General features: G+C 40.1%; 2 protein-coding genes across 3 annotated transcripts in view; one reads left to right on the top strand and one right to left on the bottom strand.

Annotated features, from left to right (window-relative positions):
* Positions 1-19248, bottom strand: part of YME1L1 (YME1 like 1 ATPase) — a 52548-nt gene extending 33300 nt beyond the window's left edge. The window contains exons 1-4 of the mRNA XM_016219416.2: positions 19133-19248; positions 11691-11819; positions 7334-7496; positions 4086-4184 (exon numbers count right to left, since the gene is read on the bottom strand). Of these exons, the coding sequence (XP_016074902.1) occupies positions 4086-4184; positions 7334-7496; positions 11691-11819; positions 19133-19165 (424 nt within the window). The 5' untranslated portion in view covers positions 19166-19248. The remainder of the gene's footprint in view (positions 1-4085; positions 4185-7333; positions 7497-11690; positions 11820-19132) is intronic.
* A 1083-nt stretch (positions 19249-20331) lies between these two features.
* The window catches only part of MASTL (microtubule associated serine/threonine kinase like), a 32378-nt gene continuing 30703 nt past the window's right edge, over positions 20332-22006 (top strand). The window contains exon 1 of one of the 2 annotated variants that reach the window (XM_016219421.2): positions 20332-20517. In XM_016219421.2, the coding sequence (XP_016074907.2) occupies positions 20332-20517 (186 nt within the window). The remainder of the gene's footprint in view (positions 20518-22006) is intronic. The other variant, XM_087825622.1, reaches the window with a different exon arrangement.

The following is a 22006-nucleotide window of genomic DNA, read 5'->3' as shown; positions in this document are numbered from 1 at the left end:
ATTTACTACAGTGGGGCTTTGCTGTTCACCAAGTCTGCCCCTTCAGTGTGTTGCTGGTGGATGTGCTAGGGTTGAAATCTGGTGTGATCTAAAGCTGACCACGGGGTGCACTGGCTCATGCCTCCCAGCATGAGCTACAGAGCAATCTATAGATGGCTGCTATCTGTGATGCACTTGGAGGTGCCCAGGAGAGGCCAAGCTGTGAACCAAGACAGGCTATTGCTAGCCCCTTATTGAAAGGTATGGGGCACACTGAGGCCAGCTGCTGCTTTCTTAAAAGTTTTTAGGAGAGCCTGAAGCCTGAGCTAGGACAGGCCATTCATATGGAAAAGCCACTGCAAACAGCTTGGGTGGGGCGGGGTCTCAGGAAGTCGCCAGGGCAGGGCAAACAGTGTGAGCCAGGTTGATGGAGACTCAGCTATGGTGACTGCCTGTGGGCACTGTGGGGGGGGAAATCTCAGCAAAGGAAAGACCACTAATAGCACTTTTGTCTGAGAAAGCTGCCCCTCAGATCATGCCCTGATGCCAAACAATTTAGTTCCTCCCCATATGTTCCTGGCATCTTTCAAGCTGCTGCCCCAGTGCTGGAGCTCAGAGGGAGTGAGTCTGAGTAAGTCAGTGTGCCGGTCCTTTAAGCAAAACTGCCTAGGGCCAGCAGCTTCCTTGTCACTCAGCCACAAACCCCCTTGGTTTTTATAACTTGGTTAAGGGGGACTTATCGTCCCAGCACTGGAACACTGGGCTGAGGGTTCTGCTGTGGGGCTTGGACCCCTTGCTCCTCATGGGGGATCTCCACAGCCTAGATATCCCTCTGAATTAAAATCACACCATACATGGGTATTGGATCAGCCCAGTCTGTGCCTCTGCCCTTCCTACCAGTCTCAGTGTGGCTTCTTAATTATCTAATTGTAGAACTTCCATTCATTCAGCCATATTTCAAGCGGTTCTAAATGATGGTTGTTCTGTGGTTTAGTTGTAATTTTGATGTGGTTGTGAGAGGATGCTAGTACTGTGCTTATGTACGCCACCATCTTGACCGAAATCGATCCTTTGTATCTTTTTTGTTGGTAATATTTTAATATCACTCAGTGGTCATTTCATGAAATAAACAGGGAAGCCTACTTTATCTTTTCCTTATTAAAAAAAATTTTTTTTTTAAATAACAGGAGGCTCCTAATCCAACAAAACAGAATTCAGCCATAAAACCATCTGAGCCTAGTGCTTTGGGGCAAAGGAATTTTATTTGAAAAATATTACCTTTCAAATTTTATGGTATTGTCTTATCTCTTATTGAGTCAATTTTGCTAATTTATATCTTGAGTAAATTACCTGTTTCAACATTTTTATTTACCATATAAAATTATATATAGTACCTTGTAATTTTTTAATTTTTAAAATATTTTTATTGACTTTTTTTAGAGAGAAAGGAAGGGAGAGGGAGATAGAAACATCAATGAGAAACATCTATCAGTTGCCTCCTGCATGGCACCTACTGGGAGATCAAGCCCACAACCCGGAAATGTGCCCTGACCAGGAATTGAACTGGCAACCTCTTGGTGCATTGGTCAACATTCAACACCTGAGCAACACTGGCCAGGCAATTTTATTATTTTTTATTATATAAATTTCAAGTTCACATTATAATTTGACTTCTGTATATACTATAAAGTGATCAGCCCCCAAAATCTAGTTACTATTCATCACCATGCAACTGAACCCCTTCGCCCTTTTTTGCCTATCTCCCAACCCCCTTCCTCCCAACCACTGATCTGTTCTCTGGATATATGAGGTTTTGCATCGTTTGTTTTTCAATATTCCACATGAGTGAAATCATATGGTATCTGTCTTTGTGAATATTCTTATAATTTTATAATCTTCATTCTCTGTGGCAGTTCCCATTTTAAAGTTCTAATATTGTTTGTATTTTCTTATTGTTTCTTAATCAGATTTGTTTGTTCTATTTTTTTTTAAATAAACTTGTTCTTGATTTAAGTAAGTAAAACTTCTTGCTGTTATATTCATTTAATTTAATGTCTGTTTTATCCATATTAAAATTTCTCACATTTAAAAAATTCTCAAAATGTTAATTTATTTCCCATCCTCTTTATTTCGTGCTGGGAGCCAGTGACGTGTCTGGACATGGTCCACGTTACATGAGGGTCTGAAGTCAAGGACTCGACCCTCCCCACAAGTTCCTATGAGAAGCTGAGATAAAGAAATTACCAAGGTCTGGGCTCATGCAGGAGGCAGGATATTTACTCTGAAAGAGTATTTATGCAGCCTTGAAGGAACTACTTTGTATCACACTCACCTCATTACCAACTGTTTGTTACTTACTATATAATAAAGGCATTGAAGCCATTTAGGGGTGCTCCTCATTGGAGGGCAGTCCTCCTAATCCCATAACTTTGTTCGTCTCTTTCTCTTTCATTCCCACTGCTGGAACTCAAGTTTGTTCATTTCTCAGGCTAGTTCCTGACAATTTCGTAATAAATTATACAATGCTCTCTGTTTCAGTGTGTCAGCAACCCAAACATTTTGATATGCAGATTTTCATTATGGTTCATTAAAAAATTGTAATTTCAGTTTTGATATTTCTCTTCAGTCACAAGACACTCAGAAAAGTATCTTTAAATTTCCACATATTTAGGTATTTTTTAGCTATCCTTTGTTATTTTAATTTTGGGGTTTTTTAAAAAATATTTTTTAATTGATTTCAGAGAGAAGAAGGGAGAGATTGAAACATCAATGATGAGTCACTGATTGGCTGACTCCTGCAAGCCTCCTACTGGGGATCAAGCCCACAACCCAGGCATGTGCCCGGAATGAGAACTGAACCATGTGACCTCCAGATTCATGGGTCAACTCCCAACCATTGAGCCACACTGGTCAGGCTGATCTCAGTTTTATAACATTATCAGAGAACCTGACCTCTGAATTTTAAACATTTTGAAAATGAAGATATACTTCATATCCAAATACGTGGTCAGTTTTTATCTCCATGAATATTTAAAAATATATCCTTAAGTATACTTCTGTCTTCTGCATTAACAATTTCTTCAGAGGATTACTGGTCTCTCTGCTCAAGTTGGTGCCTCGTCTCTCATGCTACAAGTTTTCCTCAAATACATGGAGAGTCTTGCGAATCCACTGATACGTTTCTTCAAAACTATGAAGGTGGTAAATGTATTTAGACTATAAAACAAAGGCTTATAGTGAATGAGCAGGATACCTTCAGTGCATGATTCAAGTCCAAAAGTAATCTGGAGTACTACTGTCTTGTCCCTCTCTTTGGCATCAATGTCCAAACCAGGAGTCTTCAGAGACGAACTCTTCTCAACACTCACACACACCCATATTACAGTTTTTTGCCAACTGTAGCCTAAAATTTAAATGCTACATCTGCTCTGTGATTGATTGGCCCACTTCTGGATATCTTTCAATTGTCTACTATATCAACCATCCCAGAGCCCAGTATTAATGATTCCAACTTTGGAGTTTTCCTAATTTCCACCAAAAATAGTAGTACACACCTCTGGTATCAATCTGAGTTCCATAAACATAGATAGCATCTGTAATTTTATTTAACACTGTCACCTAAAACCCATCACTAGTGCCCAATATATGATCATGTAATAACATTCAATAAATATGAATAAATGTATATTTGATTTTGCTATCAATTTGATGTCATCTACTTTATAACTTATGTAAAGTCCTCAAATTTCTAATCCAGTGACAAAATTCCTCTCTCTTGCCCTGACTTCTTTCTCATTTTTCTGTTTTTTTTCTTTGCAATAGGATTTTGATAATGAGGGAAAGTAAACAAATGTGCTTAATTATTTTGAAGCAGGTGTACGTAAGTGCCCTAGACTATGATTTACTGTGACACTTATCACTCAAAATTTAGCTACTTTATTTTTTCCACATAATTACACAGACATACCCAAACTATTCAATAACAAATACTCTGTAAGTTTTACTGTGAGCTACAAATGAATGTTTACAATCATTAAAAAAAAACAAATCAGAATCTATTAAATACATCTATTTTTACCAAAATAAATAAAGTTGTTGCTTCATACCTGGCCAGTACTGAAGATCTGAACAAATGCTCTTCAGAGTTCTTGAATGTTGTCTGTACAAGCAAGAGGAACGTAAAGTGCTAAATACATCTATGTAACCTGGAGAGAAAATGAAAAAAGTAAATATTCTAATTGCCACACCATAAAAAAATTTTATATAAAACATAATTTTACCAAGTATTAGAAAAACCAAAATATGAGTTTTCCCTTTTATATGCACATAACTTTTAGAAATATCTAAATATAGTTCTTCATCACTTTACTATCACTTGTCAATCTTGTTATCTGATATACAAATAGCAACCAATGAAATTAAAATCAAGAGGTAAAAGGCATTATGTTTCGCTGAAGTTACTTTTAGTTAGGAGCATAAAAAGGTAAAGAATTATTATATCCTAGAGACAATTTAAAAACCTCTAATGAACAATGTGATAAAACCAGATGTACTGCTACTTTCTCTTTAAAGCCTCCATAGTCATTTGGAACAAAGAAAATTCCTTCCATAGCTATAAGCCATGAATACTTTGGAGTTCCTTCCTAACTCCAATTCTTGATTAATGGGCCCCATCCTACTTTACATCAATGAGCCTACGAAAAAGTTATGCAGAAACAACAAAAACAGTGTTCTCATCTATTCTTGTATCTCAGTTAGGATTTGAGAATTCTTCTAAGAACCCTTAGAGTGAAGTCAGAAACCTCTTCCTAATACTTCTGCATGCCTAAGCCTAGAAAATGGCTGGCAGTAAGAGAAACCACCTTATAAGGATCTGTAAATATGAAAACTGTAAGAGCATTAATAATAATAATAATAACAAATAACTTACTCTACTGAACACTTACAATGGGCCTGAAGTATTTTAAATTGTTTCATCTGGTCCTCTAAAATGAGATAGTTATTCCTCACAATCTTATGGAAAACCAGCAATTTAGAGAAATAAATACCACAATCAAAGGCAGGATTGAATTTGATCCTAAATCTACTCCTCACTCTTTTTATTGCTGTTGTTTATCTCCACCAGAGGATTATTTTTTCCATTGACTTTTAGAGAGAGTAGAAGGGAAGGAAGGAGGGAGACAGAAAAACATCGATGTGAGAGAGATTCATGGATTGGTTGCCACCAGCATGCACCTTGACGAGGGCAGGGGATCAAACCTACAACCCAGGTACGTGACCCTGACCAGGAATCAAACCCACAACCCTTCAGTGCACAGGCCAATGCTGTAACCAGAGACACAGTGGCCAGGGATACTCCTTGCTCTTAATCACTAAGTCTCAGGAAGAAGTTAGTACAGCACAAAAAGATAAACAAATAGAAGCAGATACTTAATCTAAGCCCTAAACTCAAAAACTTCATTTTTTCTCACTCCTGAATTCTTTATTTATCCTTCAGCCCTTACGTGAATTAAAAGCAAAAGTAAAAAAAAAAAAAAAAGATTAGTAAATGAATTAAGTTTATACGAAGTACAGTTTCAAATCAAACCATCACAAAACTATTCAAACCTGCTCTCTCTTTTGTTCCTGGGCTTTTATAGCTTGTACTGATTTTTGTTCTATTGTTGTTGTTAATCCTCACCTGGGGATATTTATTCCATTAATTTTTAGAGGGAGGGAGGGAAGGAGAGAAAAAAACATCGATGTGAGAGAAACACAGATTGGTTCCCTCCTTCATGTGCCCTGACCAGAGCAGGGGATCAAACCTGCAACCCAGTGACGTGCTCTTGACTGGGAATCGAACCTGCAACCCTTTGTGCGTGGGCCGATGCTTTAACCACTGAGCAACACCAGCCAGGGCTAATTTTTTTTGTCGACACTATTATAGATGTCCCACATTTCCTCCCAACTTTGATCCCTTCCACCAAACCCCCACCCCACCCCAGGATTTCACCACATTATTATTTGTGTCCATGGGCTATGCATATATGCCTATGTTCTTTGGTTAATCTCTTCTAGTCCCCCCCACACCCTTCCCCTCTAAGATCTGTCAGTATGTTCCATGTATCCATGCCTCTGGTCCTATTTTGTTGGTCAGTTTATTTTGTTCATTACATTCCACCTGTAAGTGAGATCATGTGCTATTTGTCTTTCTCTGACTGGCTTATTTTGCTTAGCATAATAATCTACAAGTCCATTCGTGCTGTTGCAAAGGGTAAGAGTTTCTTCCTTTTTACGGTGAAGTAGTATTCCATTGTGAAAATGTACCACAGCTTTTTTATCTACTCATCTACTGATGGGCACTTGGGCTGTTTCTAGATCTTAGCTATTGTAAATAGCACTGTCATGATATAGGGATTTCAGGTTGGATTCCCGGTCAGGGCACATGCCTAGGTTGTGGTTTCAATCCTGTTAGGGTGGCTTGTACTGATTTTAAAAATCTGTTCTTCCATCAATATAAAACAAGTATTCTGACAAGCCTCTAACATTTCTTGTTTAAGAACCATCCAAAAAGAAATTCATAAAGCTAATATCTCTTTCAACAAATATCCACTTATTTGTTCCAGATTGTTACAAGACTCAAGAAAATATGTAGACATTCTATAAAAGGGACTGTGACTGTTTCTTCAATATATTCTCAGAGATTAGTAGTATGTTACCTGGAATCAAATATATGTAGTAATGTTTTAAATCCTGGAACAGAAAATGGATCCTAGAGGAAAAACTAGTGTTTTGGCAAAGTTAAACTTTTATATGGTAAAAATCTAAATAAAGTCTATAGTTTAAAGTAATGCACCAATATTAATTTCATAGTTTTGACAAATGAACCATGGTTATGTAAACAGTCAGCATTAAGAGAAGCCAGGTGAAGTGTATATAAGAACTCTGTACTACCTTTGCAACTTCTCTGTAAATCTAAGATTATTCCAACATAGCCCTGGCCAGTGTGGCTCAGTTGGCTGGGCATAGTCCCGTGCACCAAAAGGTCACCAGTTCGATTCCTAGTCAGTGCACATGCCTGGGGTTATGGTCTCGATCCCCGGTGGGGGGCGTGCAGGAAGCAGCTAATTGATATTTCGCTCTCCCATCGATATTTCTCTCTCTCTCTTTCCTTCTCTCCCTTCCTCTCTCCCTAAAATCAATAAAAACATATTTTAAAAATAAAATAATTCCAATATAAAAAGTTAGCCAAAAGAAAGGAAGAAAGGAAAACAGTCAGCAAAGAACCTGGTACACAGTGCATGTTAATAAATGGTATCTACTATAATTATTAATAATACTGAAATAAATTAAAACATAAAATATATTAACTTACCATATTTATTTTCAAAGAAGGACTGTGCAGAAACATGGGATGTATGCCAATGGGAAGAAATGTTTTTGCCTTTACAAAATCCAGGAAGTAGACTGTCTACCAATTGATCAATCTGTCCAATTTTTAATTCAGATAATCCAAGGTCCCTTAAGTTAAGCACAGGCTGTAAAACATTAAGTCAATCAAGTAAGCATTAATGTTATCAATATATTTAATTTATAGAGTACTTATAAGTTGAAACAATATGGGGTTTTTAAAAATCTAACGAATGTATTGATTTCCTTTTTCTTTTTAATATTTAAATTGGTGAAAATATTTTTACAGTTTTAGTTTTCCCAAAGTCAGCCATGTGAGGTTTGACAAAGGTTGAAAAAATTAGATTCTCAATGGTATCATCACCAGTCCTTGGAGCTTTAAACCATCCTCCAGTCTCTAATGCCCATAAATAAAAGCTCATTTGATAAATAAATTGTATACTCTGCTACCACAGGGTATCTCAACTCCTCTCACCTCATTGCTGAGATCCTTCTTTAAACTGAGAGGTTCTGTAGTTACTCATATCCAACTTCATAAAGGAGGGAAACTAAAGAGTCAAAAATGTATGAAAACCATGCAATACACTTACCCTAAAACAATTCTAACATAACTACAGATAGCAGTGAATCCTTCCGTAAGGCCTGGGGCCATGAATCATCCCTTTTCCTGCATATCCATGCTGGATAGGCTACCTGCCAGTTAATCACTTAGTAGCCCTCTTGGTTATCAGATCCAAGACTGTATTCTTCGTTAGGACCGTAACTGCTCAAGTCACCTTTCTTTTACTTAATACGTAATGGCCCCAAAGTGTAAAAGTAGTGATGCTGGCAATTCAGATACATCAAACAGAAAGCCATAAAGTACTTCCTTTAAGTGAAAAGGTGAAAGTTCTTGACTTAATAAGAAAAGAAAAAAAACTGTAAGCTGTGGTTGCTAAGATCTATGGTAAGAATGAATCTTCTATCAGTGAAACTGTGAAGGAAAAAAAAAATTCATAGGATTCCAAGATGGAGATGGATTAAGAGGAAGCTGCACTGACACTCTCCGAGGACCAAACTGGAATTACAAATAAAATACAGAAAAACTATTCTGAATAATCAACTGAGGATTAGGTGGAGAGAACCCCTATAACCAAAAACATAAAGTGGTGACAACATAGACACTGGTAGAAAGTATGAGGCACAAGAGGGCAGACTAGGCTCCTGCAGGCAGCAGTTGGAGTTCCGGAAGGATGTCTCAGCTGGGGGGGGGGGCTCAACAGAGAACTCTGGGGTCCAAACCCCAAACTGGATCCCTAGCCCAGAGCACCAAAACTGAAAAGATGCCCACATAACATCTGGCTGTGAAAAGCAACAGGGTTTCTGTCTGCCAGAGAGAGATGGGTGGTGATGCAGGCACACTCTTAAAAGGCCAATGCACTCACCTTGGGCTCTGGCAGAAGGAGGGCAGAGTGGACTGAAGTTGTGTGAAGAAAATCGAGGGGTGCTGGCCCTGGGGAGAGGTTGAGGGCAGCCATCTGAATTCCTGTGCTAAGTCATTCCCCCATACTGCAGAGAACATATTTCTCAAGCAGACCTTTACTATCCAGGAAGCTTTAGCCTGAGGGGGAAGCAATTGGAAAACCTCTCATCCCACCCTGTGAAGTTTACACCTTGCTGTGATCTACAGCCTCAGTCTCATTAAGAGACTGAATAACAATCAGCATTTGGATGTTTTGAATCTTTGCCTGATCTGCTCCTGGACACTGGGCTTAGAAAAGCAGACCCTGGCCCAGCCAGGCGTGGCTCAGTGGTTGAGCATCGACCTGGGATCCAGGCGATCAGGGTTCGATTTCCGGTCAGGGCACATGCCCGGGCTTCGGGCTTGATCAATGACTCTCTCATCATTGATGCTTCTCTCTCTCTCCCTCTCCTTTCCTCTCTCTGAAATCAATAAAGATATATTTAAAAAAAAAAAAGCAGACCGTGGTGCACAGCTCAGTCCTTTCCAAACACACCCAACCGCAGCAGAGGGAGCCATAAACTGTGGATCACTGATAGCTCTAAACAAGGTCAGTCAAAAAAAAAATCTGACATTGGCCTGCACCAGAGACTGTCCAAAAAGACTGAGAGTCCTAGAAGGCCTACCTAATACATAGAAACAAACCCAAACAGGCAGCCAAAACGGAGAGACAGGAAAACAAGCCCCAAATGAAAGAACAAGAGAAGTCTCCAGAAGAAGAGATAAATGAAATGGAGATAAGCAATCTATCAGATACAGAGTTCAGAATAATGATTGTAAGGATGCTCAAAAGCATAAGAAAAGATATGGAAACTATGAAAAATGACCAGTCAGAAATGAAGAACGACACAGAAGAAATAAAGAATACATTGGAAGGAATAAACAGAAGATTAGGGGAAGCTGTAGATTAGATCAGTGAATTATAAGAGGGTAGGAAAAAAGATCAGTCAGGGAACCAAAAAGGAAAAACAATTAAAAAATAGGAGGACAGTTTAAGGGAGCTTTGAGACAACATGAAATATAACAATATTCGCATCACAGGTATGCCAGGTGAAGAAAGTGAGCAAGGGATAGAGAGCTTGTTTGAAGAAATAATGGCAGAAAATTTCCCTAACCTGGTCAAGGAAAAAGCCACACAAGTTCAGGAGGCACAGAGAGTCCCAAGCAAGAGCCCAAAGAGGCCCACACCCAGACACATCATAGTTAAAATGCCAAAAATTCAAGACAAAGAGAGCATCTTAAAGGCAGGAAGAGAAAAGTACTCCGTTACCTACAAAGGAGCTCCCATAAGGCTGTCAGATGATTTCTCATCAAAAACTCTACAGGCCAGAAGGGAATGGTATAAAGTATTCAAGATAATGCAAAACAAGTAGTCTGAAACCAATACTACAAGACTACTCTATCCCGCAAGGCTATCATTCAAAATAGATGGTGAACTAAAGAGCTTCCCAGACCAAAAAAAAAGGCTAAAGGAGTTTATTACCACCAAACCAGCACTGCAAGAAATGTTAAAGGGACTGCTGTAATAATAAGAAATAGAGAAACATAGGCATAAAGAATTAAAATGGCAATAAATAAGGACCTATCAATAATAACCTTAAGGACTTTAAGGGAGAGATCAACAGCAATACAGTCATAATCGTGGACTTTAACACCCCACTGACTTCAATGGATAGATCTTCCAGACAAAAAGTCAACACACAAACAGTGACTCTAAATGGCACACTAGATCAGATGGATTTAATTGACATTTACAGAACATTTCCCCCCAAAGCTGCAGAATATACATTCCTCTCAAGTGTACATAGGTCATGCTCAAAGACAGACCACGTATTCGGACACAAAACAAGTCTCTCCAAGTTCAAGAAGACTGAAATCATATCAAGCATCTCAGATCACAATGGCATGGAATTAGAAACCAACTACAGTAAAAACACTCAAAACCATTCAAACACATGGAGGCTAAATAGCATGTTATTAAACAATGAATGAGTTACCAATAAGATCAAGAAAGAAATAAAAAACTTCCTGGAAACAAACGAAAATGAACACACAACCACCCAAAATATATGGGACACAGGGGAAGCAGTCCCGAGAGTGAAGTTGACAGCACTACAGGCTTATCTCAAAAAGCAAGAAAAATTTTTAATTAACTGTCTAACCCTACAACTTAAAAGAATTAGAAAGCTCCCGTGAAGCCGTCTAGACCAAGGCGTTTGCTGGGAGTTTTTTGATTACTGCTTCGATTTTATCAGTTGTTATTAGCCTATTCAGGTTTTCTGATTCTTCCTGACTGTTTTACATGATCTAACTCATATGTGGGATCTAATGAACAAAATAAACTGATGAATCTCAGTGGGAAGGTGGGGTGGGGGAGTGGCTGGGGAGAGATTAATCAAAGAACTTATATGCATATAATGCATAACCCATGGACACAGACAATAGTGTAGTGAAGGCCTGGGGGTTGAGAGGTGAGGATGCAGGGTGGAGGGGATTAAAAGGGGAAAATAGGGGGGATATCTGTAATACTTTCAACAATAAATATTTTTGAAAAAAATCTGAATGGTATCAGATAAGTAATAACCTAGACGTGAATACCAAATCTACTTCCATATGAAAATTTTTATAAAGAATAAAACAAAGTAACTTTTCTATCTGTACAATAAAGTCAGAATTAGACATCTTTAATCATAAAGGAGATTAGGCTGATGACAAACCACCTTATTATGAATACCTAAACATAGAAAAATGCTTCAAACATGTTTACAACATACTATATCAAAATGCTTTCTCAAACAGCCAGGGTAAAAACTATTATTACCTCATTGCTGGGAGCCTCATGCTCAGGAACCACATCTCGATGCTGATTTTGAGAAACTGATGCACTGACAGAAGATGTGCTTTTTGGTGAATGGAAGGCATTGATGAGATGACTGAGAGGAACTGTAACCTAGAAAATGATGAAAGCTGATATTAAGCAGAATGTACAAGGACAAAACGAAACATTTCAAAAACATTTTTAAAAAGTATATATCCAGAATTTGAGACTTCTCAGCTTCTCCCCTGCACCATACTGTTCTGTCACCATCACTTACATGTGGATTTTTGCAATAACCTCCTAACCGCTCTCCCTGCACGTGCTCTAGTAGAAACAAAGTCAGACCCATCATTCCTCTGCTCGAAACTCTCCAATGGCATCTCTTCTCACTTAAAAGAAAAGCCAAAGTCATAAATACTATGATACACAAAGCCCTCCATGGGTCTTCATTACCTTTCTGAATTTATTCACTACTATGTTCCCCTTCATTCTCTCTGCTCCAGCCCCACTGGGCTCCTTGCTGTTCCATGAACACATCTGGCAGGTCCTCACATCAAGGTCTGTGCACTATTTATTCCCTCTTGTGCAGTTAGTAACATAGCTTGCTGTCATACACTCAAGTCCTTAACTCAAGAGGAGTTCATCTAGACGGGCCGGGATGGCTCAGCATTGAACATTAACCTATGATCCAGGAGATTGAGGTTCAATTCCCAGTCAGGGCACATGCCCCAGTTGTGAGCTTGGTCCCCAGTGAGGGACGTGCAGGAGGCAGCTGATGAATTACTTTATCATTGATGTTTCTACTCTCTCTCCCCCTCTCCCCTCCTCTCTCTGAAATCAATAAAGGTTTTTTTTTTTAAAGTTTATCTATGGATCCTGAGTATATCATCCTCCTGCACTGTGAATCTCAGTATTGAATTTCATTGTTAAAATTTTCACAGAGCTCAATCTCCAGGACAAGCACTCTCCTTCCAGAGGCTAGGAGCTTAGGCCTTAGAGTTCCCACTTTCTGATCACTAGGTCTTACTGCTGACCAGACCAGCCTTAAAGCTATCTAGAGACCCCACTGTAAGTCACTTAATTAACATAAATCCAGGAGTGATACAAAAGGACTCCTTGTGAATAATTTACACTCCTATTGCTCACAAAATTCTACGGTTTTTTTGCCCTGGCCAGGTAACTTAGTTGGTTAGAGCATCATCCAGATACACCCAGGTTGCGTGTTCGATCCCAGGTGAGGACACATACAATAATCAACCAATGAATGCACAAATAAGTGGAAAACCAAAATCAATGTGTATATATTTATATATATGTAAAATCAAATTAAAGTTCAAGAAAATGAAAAAGGAAAGAAATTCCAAGGGCTTTAGAAACTCTGTGCCAAGGACTGGAAACAAAAACCAAATATTTATTTTTTATTATACCACACTCTCCAACTAAAATATAAATTCCATGTGGCAAGGAATTTTTTTATATTATTTTATTTTTCTCTACTTCATTTTAGTTATATATTTAATATAAAATGCTTCATACAATACATAACTTACATATTTTACTCTATTTTATTCAATACTGTAGCTCAGTGCAGCTACAATGCACAAAGTAGATGTTAAATATTTGCTAAGTGAACGAATTAAATAGGTTCTCCCTATATTGCCAGGTTTTGCACTATGTGCTTTACTTACATTATCATTCATCCTCATTTAACAGCGACAAACATGTTGCTATTATAAATTCTATTTAATTAAAAGAGCAAGAATTTAAATAGGTTCAGTGGCATGTTCAGTCACACAGGAGTTAGTAAGCACAAAAGCAAGAATTCTAACCCAGATAATATGACTCCAGATTCCAAGTAAAAACTTTTCATTTCAGTTACTGACATAGAAATAAATTTATGATATGCTATTAAATTAATAAAAAAAAAAAACAGGCTGTAAAACTATCTTTAACATCTTAAGTCTACATTACTATAAAAAAACTTATTCTAAAAAGTGATGCCTTTGAATGATTATAGGTAGTCTTTATTTCCTTATTTACTTTTTTTTTTCAGCATTTTTGACAATGGGCTGTATTGATTTTAGAGCCAGAGAAAAACAATAAGCCCTTTTAAAACTAGGGGAATAGCCCTGGCCAGTGTTTCTCAGTGGTTAGAGTGTCGGCCCAAGCACGAAAGGGTTTCAGGCTCGATTCCAGGTCAAGGGCACATACCTGGGTTTTAGGTTTGATCCTGGACCCCGGTGGGGGTGCATGTGTGAGGTAATCAATCAATGTGTCTCTCTTTTTCCCCCTCCCACCATTCTTCTTTCACTCTCTAAAAATCAATGGAAAAAATATATCCTCAGGTGAGGATTAACAAAAACAAAACAAAACAAAACTATGGGAATAAAATTATGTTAAGTTCATATTCTCTACCCATTTCTTTGAAAATTTTTATTTTAGTTGTATCTATTCTCATTCAAAAAAAATTAAGTTGCTAAAAGATAGTTTGACCTCTTCTCTCTTAGTGTGTTAAATATCTTTTTAAAATTTTTTTTCAATTGTAGTTGACATAAAATATTGTAATAGTTTCAGGTATACAACATAGTGATTAGACACTTATATAACTTAGGAAATGATCACCCCAATAAATCTAGCACAAATCTAACACCATACATAATTACAATATTATCAACTATATTCCCTATGCTATACTTTACATCCCTATGACTATTTTGTAACTACCAACTTGTACTTCTTAATTCCTTCACCTTTTTCCTCCATCCCCTCAACTCCCTCCCATCTGGCCATCATCATATGTTCTTTGTATCTATGAGTCTGTTTCTGTTCTGTTTATTCATTTATTTTGTTATTTAAATGCCACATATAAATAAAATCATATGGCATTTGTCTTTCTCTGTCTGACTTATTTCATTCAGAACAATACCCTCTAGGTCAATCTATGTTGTTGCAGATGGCAGGATTTCATTCTTTTGTATGGCTAAATCATATTGCATTTATATATATGTACCACATCTCCTTTATCCATTCATTTACTGATGAACAACACTTAAGTGTCTACCATATCTTAGCTATTGTAAATAATCCTGCAATGAACATATGGATGCATACGTTATTGTCTTTTTGAATTAGTGTTTTGAATTTGGATAAATACCCAGAAGTGGAACTGCTGGATTCTTCTCTTGTTAAAGCCTTTGTTTTAAAGTCTATTTTGTCTGGTATAAGTCTCTTTTGCCTGGGGGGTGTGTGTGTGTCCACTGTCATGAAATATCTTTTCCATATCTTTACTTTGTTTATGTGTGTCTTTTGATCTGTAGTCTCCTATAGACAGTACATGTAAGGATCTTGAGTTCTTATCCATTCAGCCACCCTATATCTTTTAGCATTTAATCCACTTAAAGTAATTGTTGGTAGAACCCTGGTCAGGTTGCTCAGTTGGTTGGAGCATCATACTGATACGTCAAGGTTGCAGGTTAGATCTCCTGTTGGGGCACATACAAGAGGCAACCAATGGATGCATCCATGAGTGGAGTAGCCAATCAATGTTTCTCTTTCTCCCTCTCTCTCTCTTTCTCTCTCTCATCAATAAATTTTTAAAAATTAAAGTAATTTTCGGTAGATATGTAGTTATTGCCACTTTATTGTTCATATTTTCTTCTTCTTCTTCAGTAAGTCCCTTAACAAAACAGTATGATACTGGCATAAAAACAAATATACTGACCAGTGGAACAGAATAAAGAACCCAGAAATAAACCCATACATTTATGGTAAAGTGGGGGGGGGAAGAAAAAAAGTTCCTTTAACATTTCTGTTTTGTTGGAGTTAACATTTTCTTGTCTAGGAAGCTCTTTATCCTTCTATTCTAAATGATAGCTTTGCTGGGTAGAGTAATCTTGGCTGTAGGTCCTTGCTTTTCATCACTTTGGAATATTTCATGCCAATCTCTTCTGGCCTGCAAAGTTTCTGTTGAGAAATCAGCTGACAGTCTTTAAGGAGCTCCCTTGTAGATAACTAACAGCTTTTCTTTCGCTGCTTTTAAAATTCTGTTTTTCACCTTTGGCATTTTAATGATGACGTGTCTTGGTGTGGGCCTCTTTGGGTTCATCTTGTCTGGAACTCTGTGCTTCTTGGACTTGTATGTCTATTTCCTTGCCAGGTTAGGAAATTTTTAGTTATTCTTTCTTTTCTTTTTTATCCTTACCCAAGGATATCTTTTTCATTGCTTTTTCAAATAGAGTGGGGGGGGGAGGGGGAGGGGGGGAGAGAGGGGGAGAGAGAGAGAGAGGGAGAGAGAGGGAGAGAGAGGGAGAGAGAGGGAGAGAGAGGGAGAGAGAGGGAGAGAGAGGGAGAGAGAGGGAGAGAGAGGGAGAGAGGGAGAGAGGGAGAGAGAGAGAGAGAGAGAAACATCGATGTGAGAGAGACACATTGAGTGGTTGCCTCCCACTCAAGCCCCCACCGGGGCCAAGTCTGCAACCGAGGTGCATTCCCTTGGCTGGAATCAAACCTGGGACCCTTCGGTCCATGGGCTGACACTCTAACCACTAAGCCAGACCGGCTAGGGCTAGCTGTTATTTCTTCAAATAGGTTTTCAGTTTCTTGTTCTCTCTTCTACTGGTACATCTATGATGCAATTGTTGGTACGCTTGATGTTGTCCAGAGGCCCTTAAACTATCTTCATTTTTTTGGTTTCTTTTTTCTTTTTGCTGTTCTGATCAGGTGTTTTCTGCTTCCTTTCTTCCAAATTGCTGATATGATCTGCTGATTTTCTGTTTCATCTAATCTTCCATTTGTACGGAAAAGCCACTGGAAATGGCTTAGGTGGGCCTGAATGTTGGGTGGGGCTGGGTCTTGGGGAATCACCAAAGCTGGGTGAATAGTGTTATCCAGATTGATAGAGACTCCGATTTGGCACCCACCTGCTGGCTGGGGGGTAGGGAGGGCCTCAGCAAAGCCACAATGACCTCTACCAGCACTCTATCTGGGCAAAAGCTGCCCCTCCAGTGCTCACCTTGAAGCCAGAACATGTCATTCCTCCCATATGTCCCTGGCACCTTTTAAGCTGCTGCTCCAGTACTTGAGTTCAGAGCAAGTGAGTCTAAATTAAGTCTGCCCTGACTCTTTAAGAGGATCGCCTGGGTCTCCAGCAGCCTTCCATCTCACTCAGCCACAATCTTCACTGGTTTTCACAGCCAGAAGTTATAGGGACTTCTCTTCCAGGCACTGGAACCCTGGGCTTGGGAACCTGATGTGGGGCTGGGACCGCTTAATCCTCAGGGGAGCCTCCAGAGCTGAGATATCCCTCCCGATTTTTAACCACCACAGGTGGGTATGGGAACAGCCAATTCCGCATCTCCACCTCCTATCAGTCTCACTGTGGCTTCTGTATATCCTTAGTTATAGGACTTCTGTTCAGCTAGACTTCAGGCGGTCATGAATTATGGTTGTTGTGTAGTTTAGTTGTAATTTTGATATGGTTGTGGAAGAGTACAGCACTGATCTAATCACCATCTTGACTAGAATTCTGGTTTGATCTCTTCAATGAAAAAGTTTACCTTCTGTGTCTTTCCTAACTTTACAGTTTAAATTCAAATGTATTTATCCAATTAAGCAACTAAGAATTACAAATGTTTACCAACTCTCACAGCATAAAATGCATAAGGGTCCTATACGTCTAAGCCTGGTTCAAACTACCTATATTAAAAAATCTCTATCAACATCATGTACCACTAACTCTCCATCTACCTGTTGATAAATTCTCCTAAAATAGGGCCTTCTTGACGTAAACTTCTTGAAGTTCAATTTCAAAAGGTTTAATAGGCCAAGTCTAACTTCTTTTTCAAACAACTGGTAATCCTCCACACATTGTCATGCTGGTAAATAATGCCTTCATGCACGCAGCTGATCAAACAAGAAACACCTCTTCCCATTACCCCTCAAATCCAATCCCTCATGAAATTCTATTTTCCCCAAAATAAACCTCATCCCCTTCTTTCCATAACCAAAGCTACTTTAATTGTGCATTATCCCTCTTCTGGATTCACTGAGGTAGCATTCTTAACTGAAAATATGTCCAGTCCTGCCTATTAGCTGCCTCCTGCATGCCCCTTACTGGGGACTGAGCCCTGAACCAGGTATGTACCCTGACCAAGAACCTAACCAATTACCTCTGGGTGCATGGGAGGATGCTCAGTCAACTGAGCCACAACCAGCCAGGGCTCCAATTCATTCTTCACTTGACTAACTCTACTCATCTTTTACTTCACATCAGCATCAAGATCCTACATTTGCTTTTTTTACCTGGCACATTACTGGTTCCCAGTAAATAATCACTTCTATTTTCTATTATCCAGCAAAACAAACAACACAAAACCCAAGAATGTACAAATTACACAAAGGAACATAATTATATGGCTTTTTTAAATATATATACTTTTTTACTTTAGAGACAGAGTAAGGGAGACGGAGGGGGAGACAGAGAGAGAAACACCTACTGATGCTGTACATAAACCCAACCCGGACCGAACCCAAAACCTGGGTTTGTGCCCTGCCCAGGAACCAAACCAAGACCTTTTGATGCACAGGAAGACATCACATCTGCCAGGGCATAATTATATGTTTAAACCAAGAAACTAAAGAGCATTCAAAAAATTATTTTAAAATCTGAATGTTTTCAAAACCCATTTGCAAAACTGTAAGAACTCTCAAGAAAAAAAACTTTTCAAAATGACACAGAGAAAAGACCACGTGAAAAACATGTGAAGACACATGGCCAACAATAGCCAAGCAGAAAATGTTACTATGAAAAGAGATTTAAAAATAAACCGAAAACAAAACATTGATACAAGTGATTTGTCGTAAGAGAAGATAATGGAAAAACCTTCGAAATCATTTTTCTCTGCCCCATCTTTGGAAGCTGAATCAAAATTTAACTACAGGCAGCCAATAACTTGAAAATACCCATTTGTTAGTCATTTATGGTCCAAAAAAAAACGTTGTGGCACATTATTCCAATTATTACAGTATGTTTCTGTTAAATTCCATTTAAAGGGAAAGAAAAAATAGGGGATCGGAGGGGGCAAAAATAGAAAAGTAAATACTTGCTTCCTCCACATCTATGGCAAAGACGTCTCCGCCATCCAATCTCCACCCCCTGAATGTCCGGCACTAAACAATGCCCGATGGATCCTCTAGCAAAAATTCCACGCAATCAACTCAACAAGGCAAGCTCTCCATCACGCTTATATCATGCCACTGCTTCACCGTCTGCCCTTTACTCTCTGCGATACCCGATTCGTTCTCGCCCCCAGAACTTGTGTCGATCTAATCGCTTCCCTCCAACGATCCCTTAAGAGAAACCGCTTCCAAGAAAAGCAAATGGCAAACAGACGCGGGCGGTGATGGGGGGTAGGAGATTGGGGACAGATGGACTAGATGCCGGGACTCACCTGGGGCTGCACAGTGCTCGAAAAGGAAAACATCTCCTCCGGGCCCTCAGCGACCTCACCCGCCTGCTGAAACTGACCTTCCGTCCACCGCCAGGCAGGGAGGCGCTGAGCCCTTTTCCCCCCTTCTTTTTCTCCCTCCCCTTACCCGCGCTCTTCCTAGAAACGGAAGATGGCCGCCCCTTCCTACAGCTGCTGCATCGACAATCTGCCCCGGAAAGCAAAGCTGTAACGCAACAGTACTTCCGAGGCAGGCGGAAAGCAAAGCGCTAACGCAACAGTACTTCCGGGGCAGGGGAGCACCGCCTATCTTGGCGTACGGTTGCACTCGGCCTCTTCCGGTGGTGTTTCTGCCAGTGCTGCTGGACCCCGAAGTAGTTGATGTTGATGTTGAATAGTACATTTGCTGACCTCAGTAGTTCTCTGGCTGTATTTTTCCTTTTTTTTTAGGGACTGGCATCCGCCCTGTTAAACCTTTCCACTGCTTCCTTATGCAATGAGTTGTGTCCCGACTGGAACAGAGTGAGCTGTGAGGTCTTGTGTTACAAGTTAGTGTTCTTTATCTGCCTCACAATAAGTAGAAAATTCTAATTCTTGATTCGAATCTGCTTCAGTCAGGCAAGTTACATCCTGTTAAAATATCAGGTTACAGGGCCACCGCCCCATTCCTGCTGTTCCAGTTTCTCCACATCTACGATTTCACTAGCCACCATTTTCCAGAACAAACACAAACGGTTTACAATTCGGGGGCCGTGGAGGGGAAGAGGGTAAGTCGACAAGGAGTTAAAAACGAAAAAGCAAAGTCAGGGTCCCAAAAGCCTCCTTTGAAGGTCGGGAGTAAACTCTTCAGATCCCGCGATTCAGATTCAGGTACCCGATGTCCCTTTTATTTTTTGCGGCACCGCCTTACCCACCCCCTCTCATGACAAAGTGCGCAGTGGTCCCTGCCCTGCAGGGCAGTGGTTGGTTGGAGAATTTCCCAGCGTCCGGGCCGTCGCGCCTATTGGGTCCTTCAGCGTCTTCGAAGGGCAAGTGACAGAAATGGGGCCGCGCAGGGCTGCACTCCGCAAGCGCGGCGGCGTGGTGACGTCACGGCCTGCGGGCGGCCTGGGCGGAGCCTTACTTTGAACCCAGTTGGCGGGAGTTGGGGCTGGGACAGGGACTTTGGCGGCTGCTGCCGGCTTCAATTGGGGCTGCCTGCAATGGAGCCCACCGCGGGGAGCGAGATGGAGAGTGGAAAAGGCTCGGCTGCAGGGAAATGCGTGAATAGCATCTCGGTGCCAAGACCTCCCTCCATTGAGGAATTCACCATAGTGAAGCCCATTAGCCGTGGCGCCTTTGGGAAGGTGTATCTGGGACAGAAAGGCGGCAAGTTGTATGCGGTCAAGGTAAGAAGCCAAGGAGTAAAGCAAGGGAAAGAGTCCGGCCCTTCGGCCCTTATGTCTGCCCCCTGAGCTGAGCAGGCCCCAGGGCCGCGGGAGCAACTAGACTGAGCGGCCTGGTTGCTGACTTCTCACCTGGGGTGACGCCGGCGCAGGCTAGTCGGTCGTCTCCTCGGCCACGCCCTTCCCTTCACACCGCGAATGCTTAGGAGACGCCGGAACTTCTCAGTCCTTTATACGGATTTGGCCTTTACAAGGATTAAGTTTGCAACTTAATATTTCAAAAAGTTATTTTCCAAATTATGTTTTAATTACATCAGTTTGACCAAAATTAATTTTTGGCCTACTACGTGACCAGAAGATCTCATTAAACAGCCTAGTTTTTTTCTCATCAAACCTTCCATTATAAATCTAGAATGTATTTTTATTCAAAGACGAAACTGAAATATGTCCTAAATCAGTCTTTTATCCTTGCAGCAGTATATAGCATTTCAAAAGCATTCAAGAGCTTTCAATGTGTTTGAAGCTGTTCGGGCCATTCTTGCTTATCCAATCTCACAGTTTCAGCAATTAGTGGACATGATAAAGGGAAGAAGCAGCAGTCTGAGTGGCAGGAGAAAGTTTCAACTTTCTGTTGGACATTGCTATGTAAATGTCTAGCAGGCATCTCCAAATTGTACTCGCCTAACCTTAACCAGCTCTCGCCACCTAACTACCTAAACTCTGAACCTCCTTTTAATACCACCACCATCATCCCTGTCATAACCTGAGTCATTTAACTTTCCTCTGCTTCATCTTTTTTTTTTAATATATCTTTATTGATTTCAGAGAGAGGAAGGGAGAGGGAGAGATAGATAGAAACATCAATGATGAGTCATTGATCGGCTGCCCCCTGCATGGCCCCCACTGGAGATCGAGCTGAAACCTGGGCATGTGCCCTGAACAGGAATCGAACCGCAATGTCCTGGATCCTGGGTCGATGCTCAGCCGCTGAGCCAGGCCTGGCCAGGCAGTCTGCCTCATCTGTGTATCCTATCTTCTCAACCAGTCTTGTAAGTTGTCTCACATTATTACCCTTTCCATCCCCTCCCCAAGTTTGCCCTTCATTTTGTCTTCCTCCTCTTTAATTCATTCTCTCTTTCTTCCTTCTTAAAAATACAATTTGTTTTTTTAGTAAATTAAAGATTGGGTAACCACCACCACAGTCCAATTTTAGAACATTTCTACCGCCCCCAAAAGATTTCTCCTGCCCATTTGCAGTGCCTACTGCCGTTTACACCCCTCCGAGGTAACTAACAATCTACTTTCTATCTCTATAGGCTGTCTTTTCTGGACATTGCATGTAAATAGAATCATACACTATATGGTCTTTGGTCTTTGTTCACTTGACATGTTTTTGAGGTTCAACAGGCCTTCATTTCCATACCTGGTCAATTGGAATAGCCCCCTAACTGGAATCACTGTTTTATTTTTTCATCCCTTCCTTAGGCTGTGG

Source organism: Miniopterus natalensis, chromosome 1 (assembly GCF_054644295.1).
Source record: "Miniopterus natalensis isolate mMinNat1 chromosome 1, mMinNat1.hap1, whole genome shotgun sequence".
NCBI classification, from domain to species: domain Eukaryota; kingdom Metazoa; phylum Chordata; class Mammalia; order Chiroptera; family Miniopteridae; genus Miniopterus; species Miniopterus natalensis.
The sequence above is the reverse complement of the archived record's forward strand: the minus strand, read 5'-3'. Positions and strand labels throughout refer to the sequence as shown.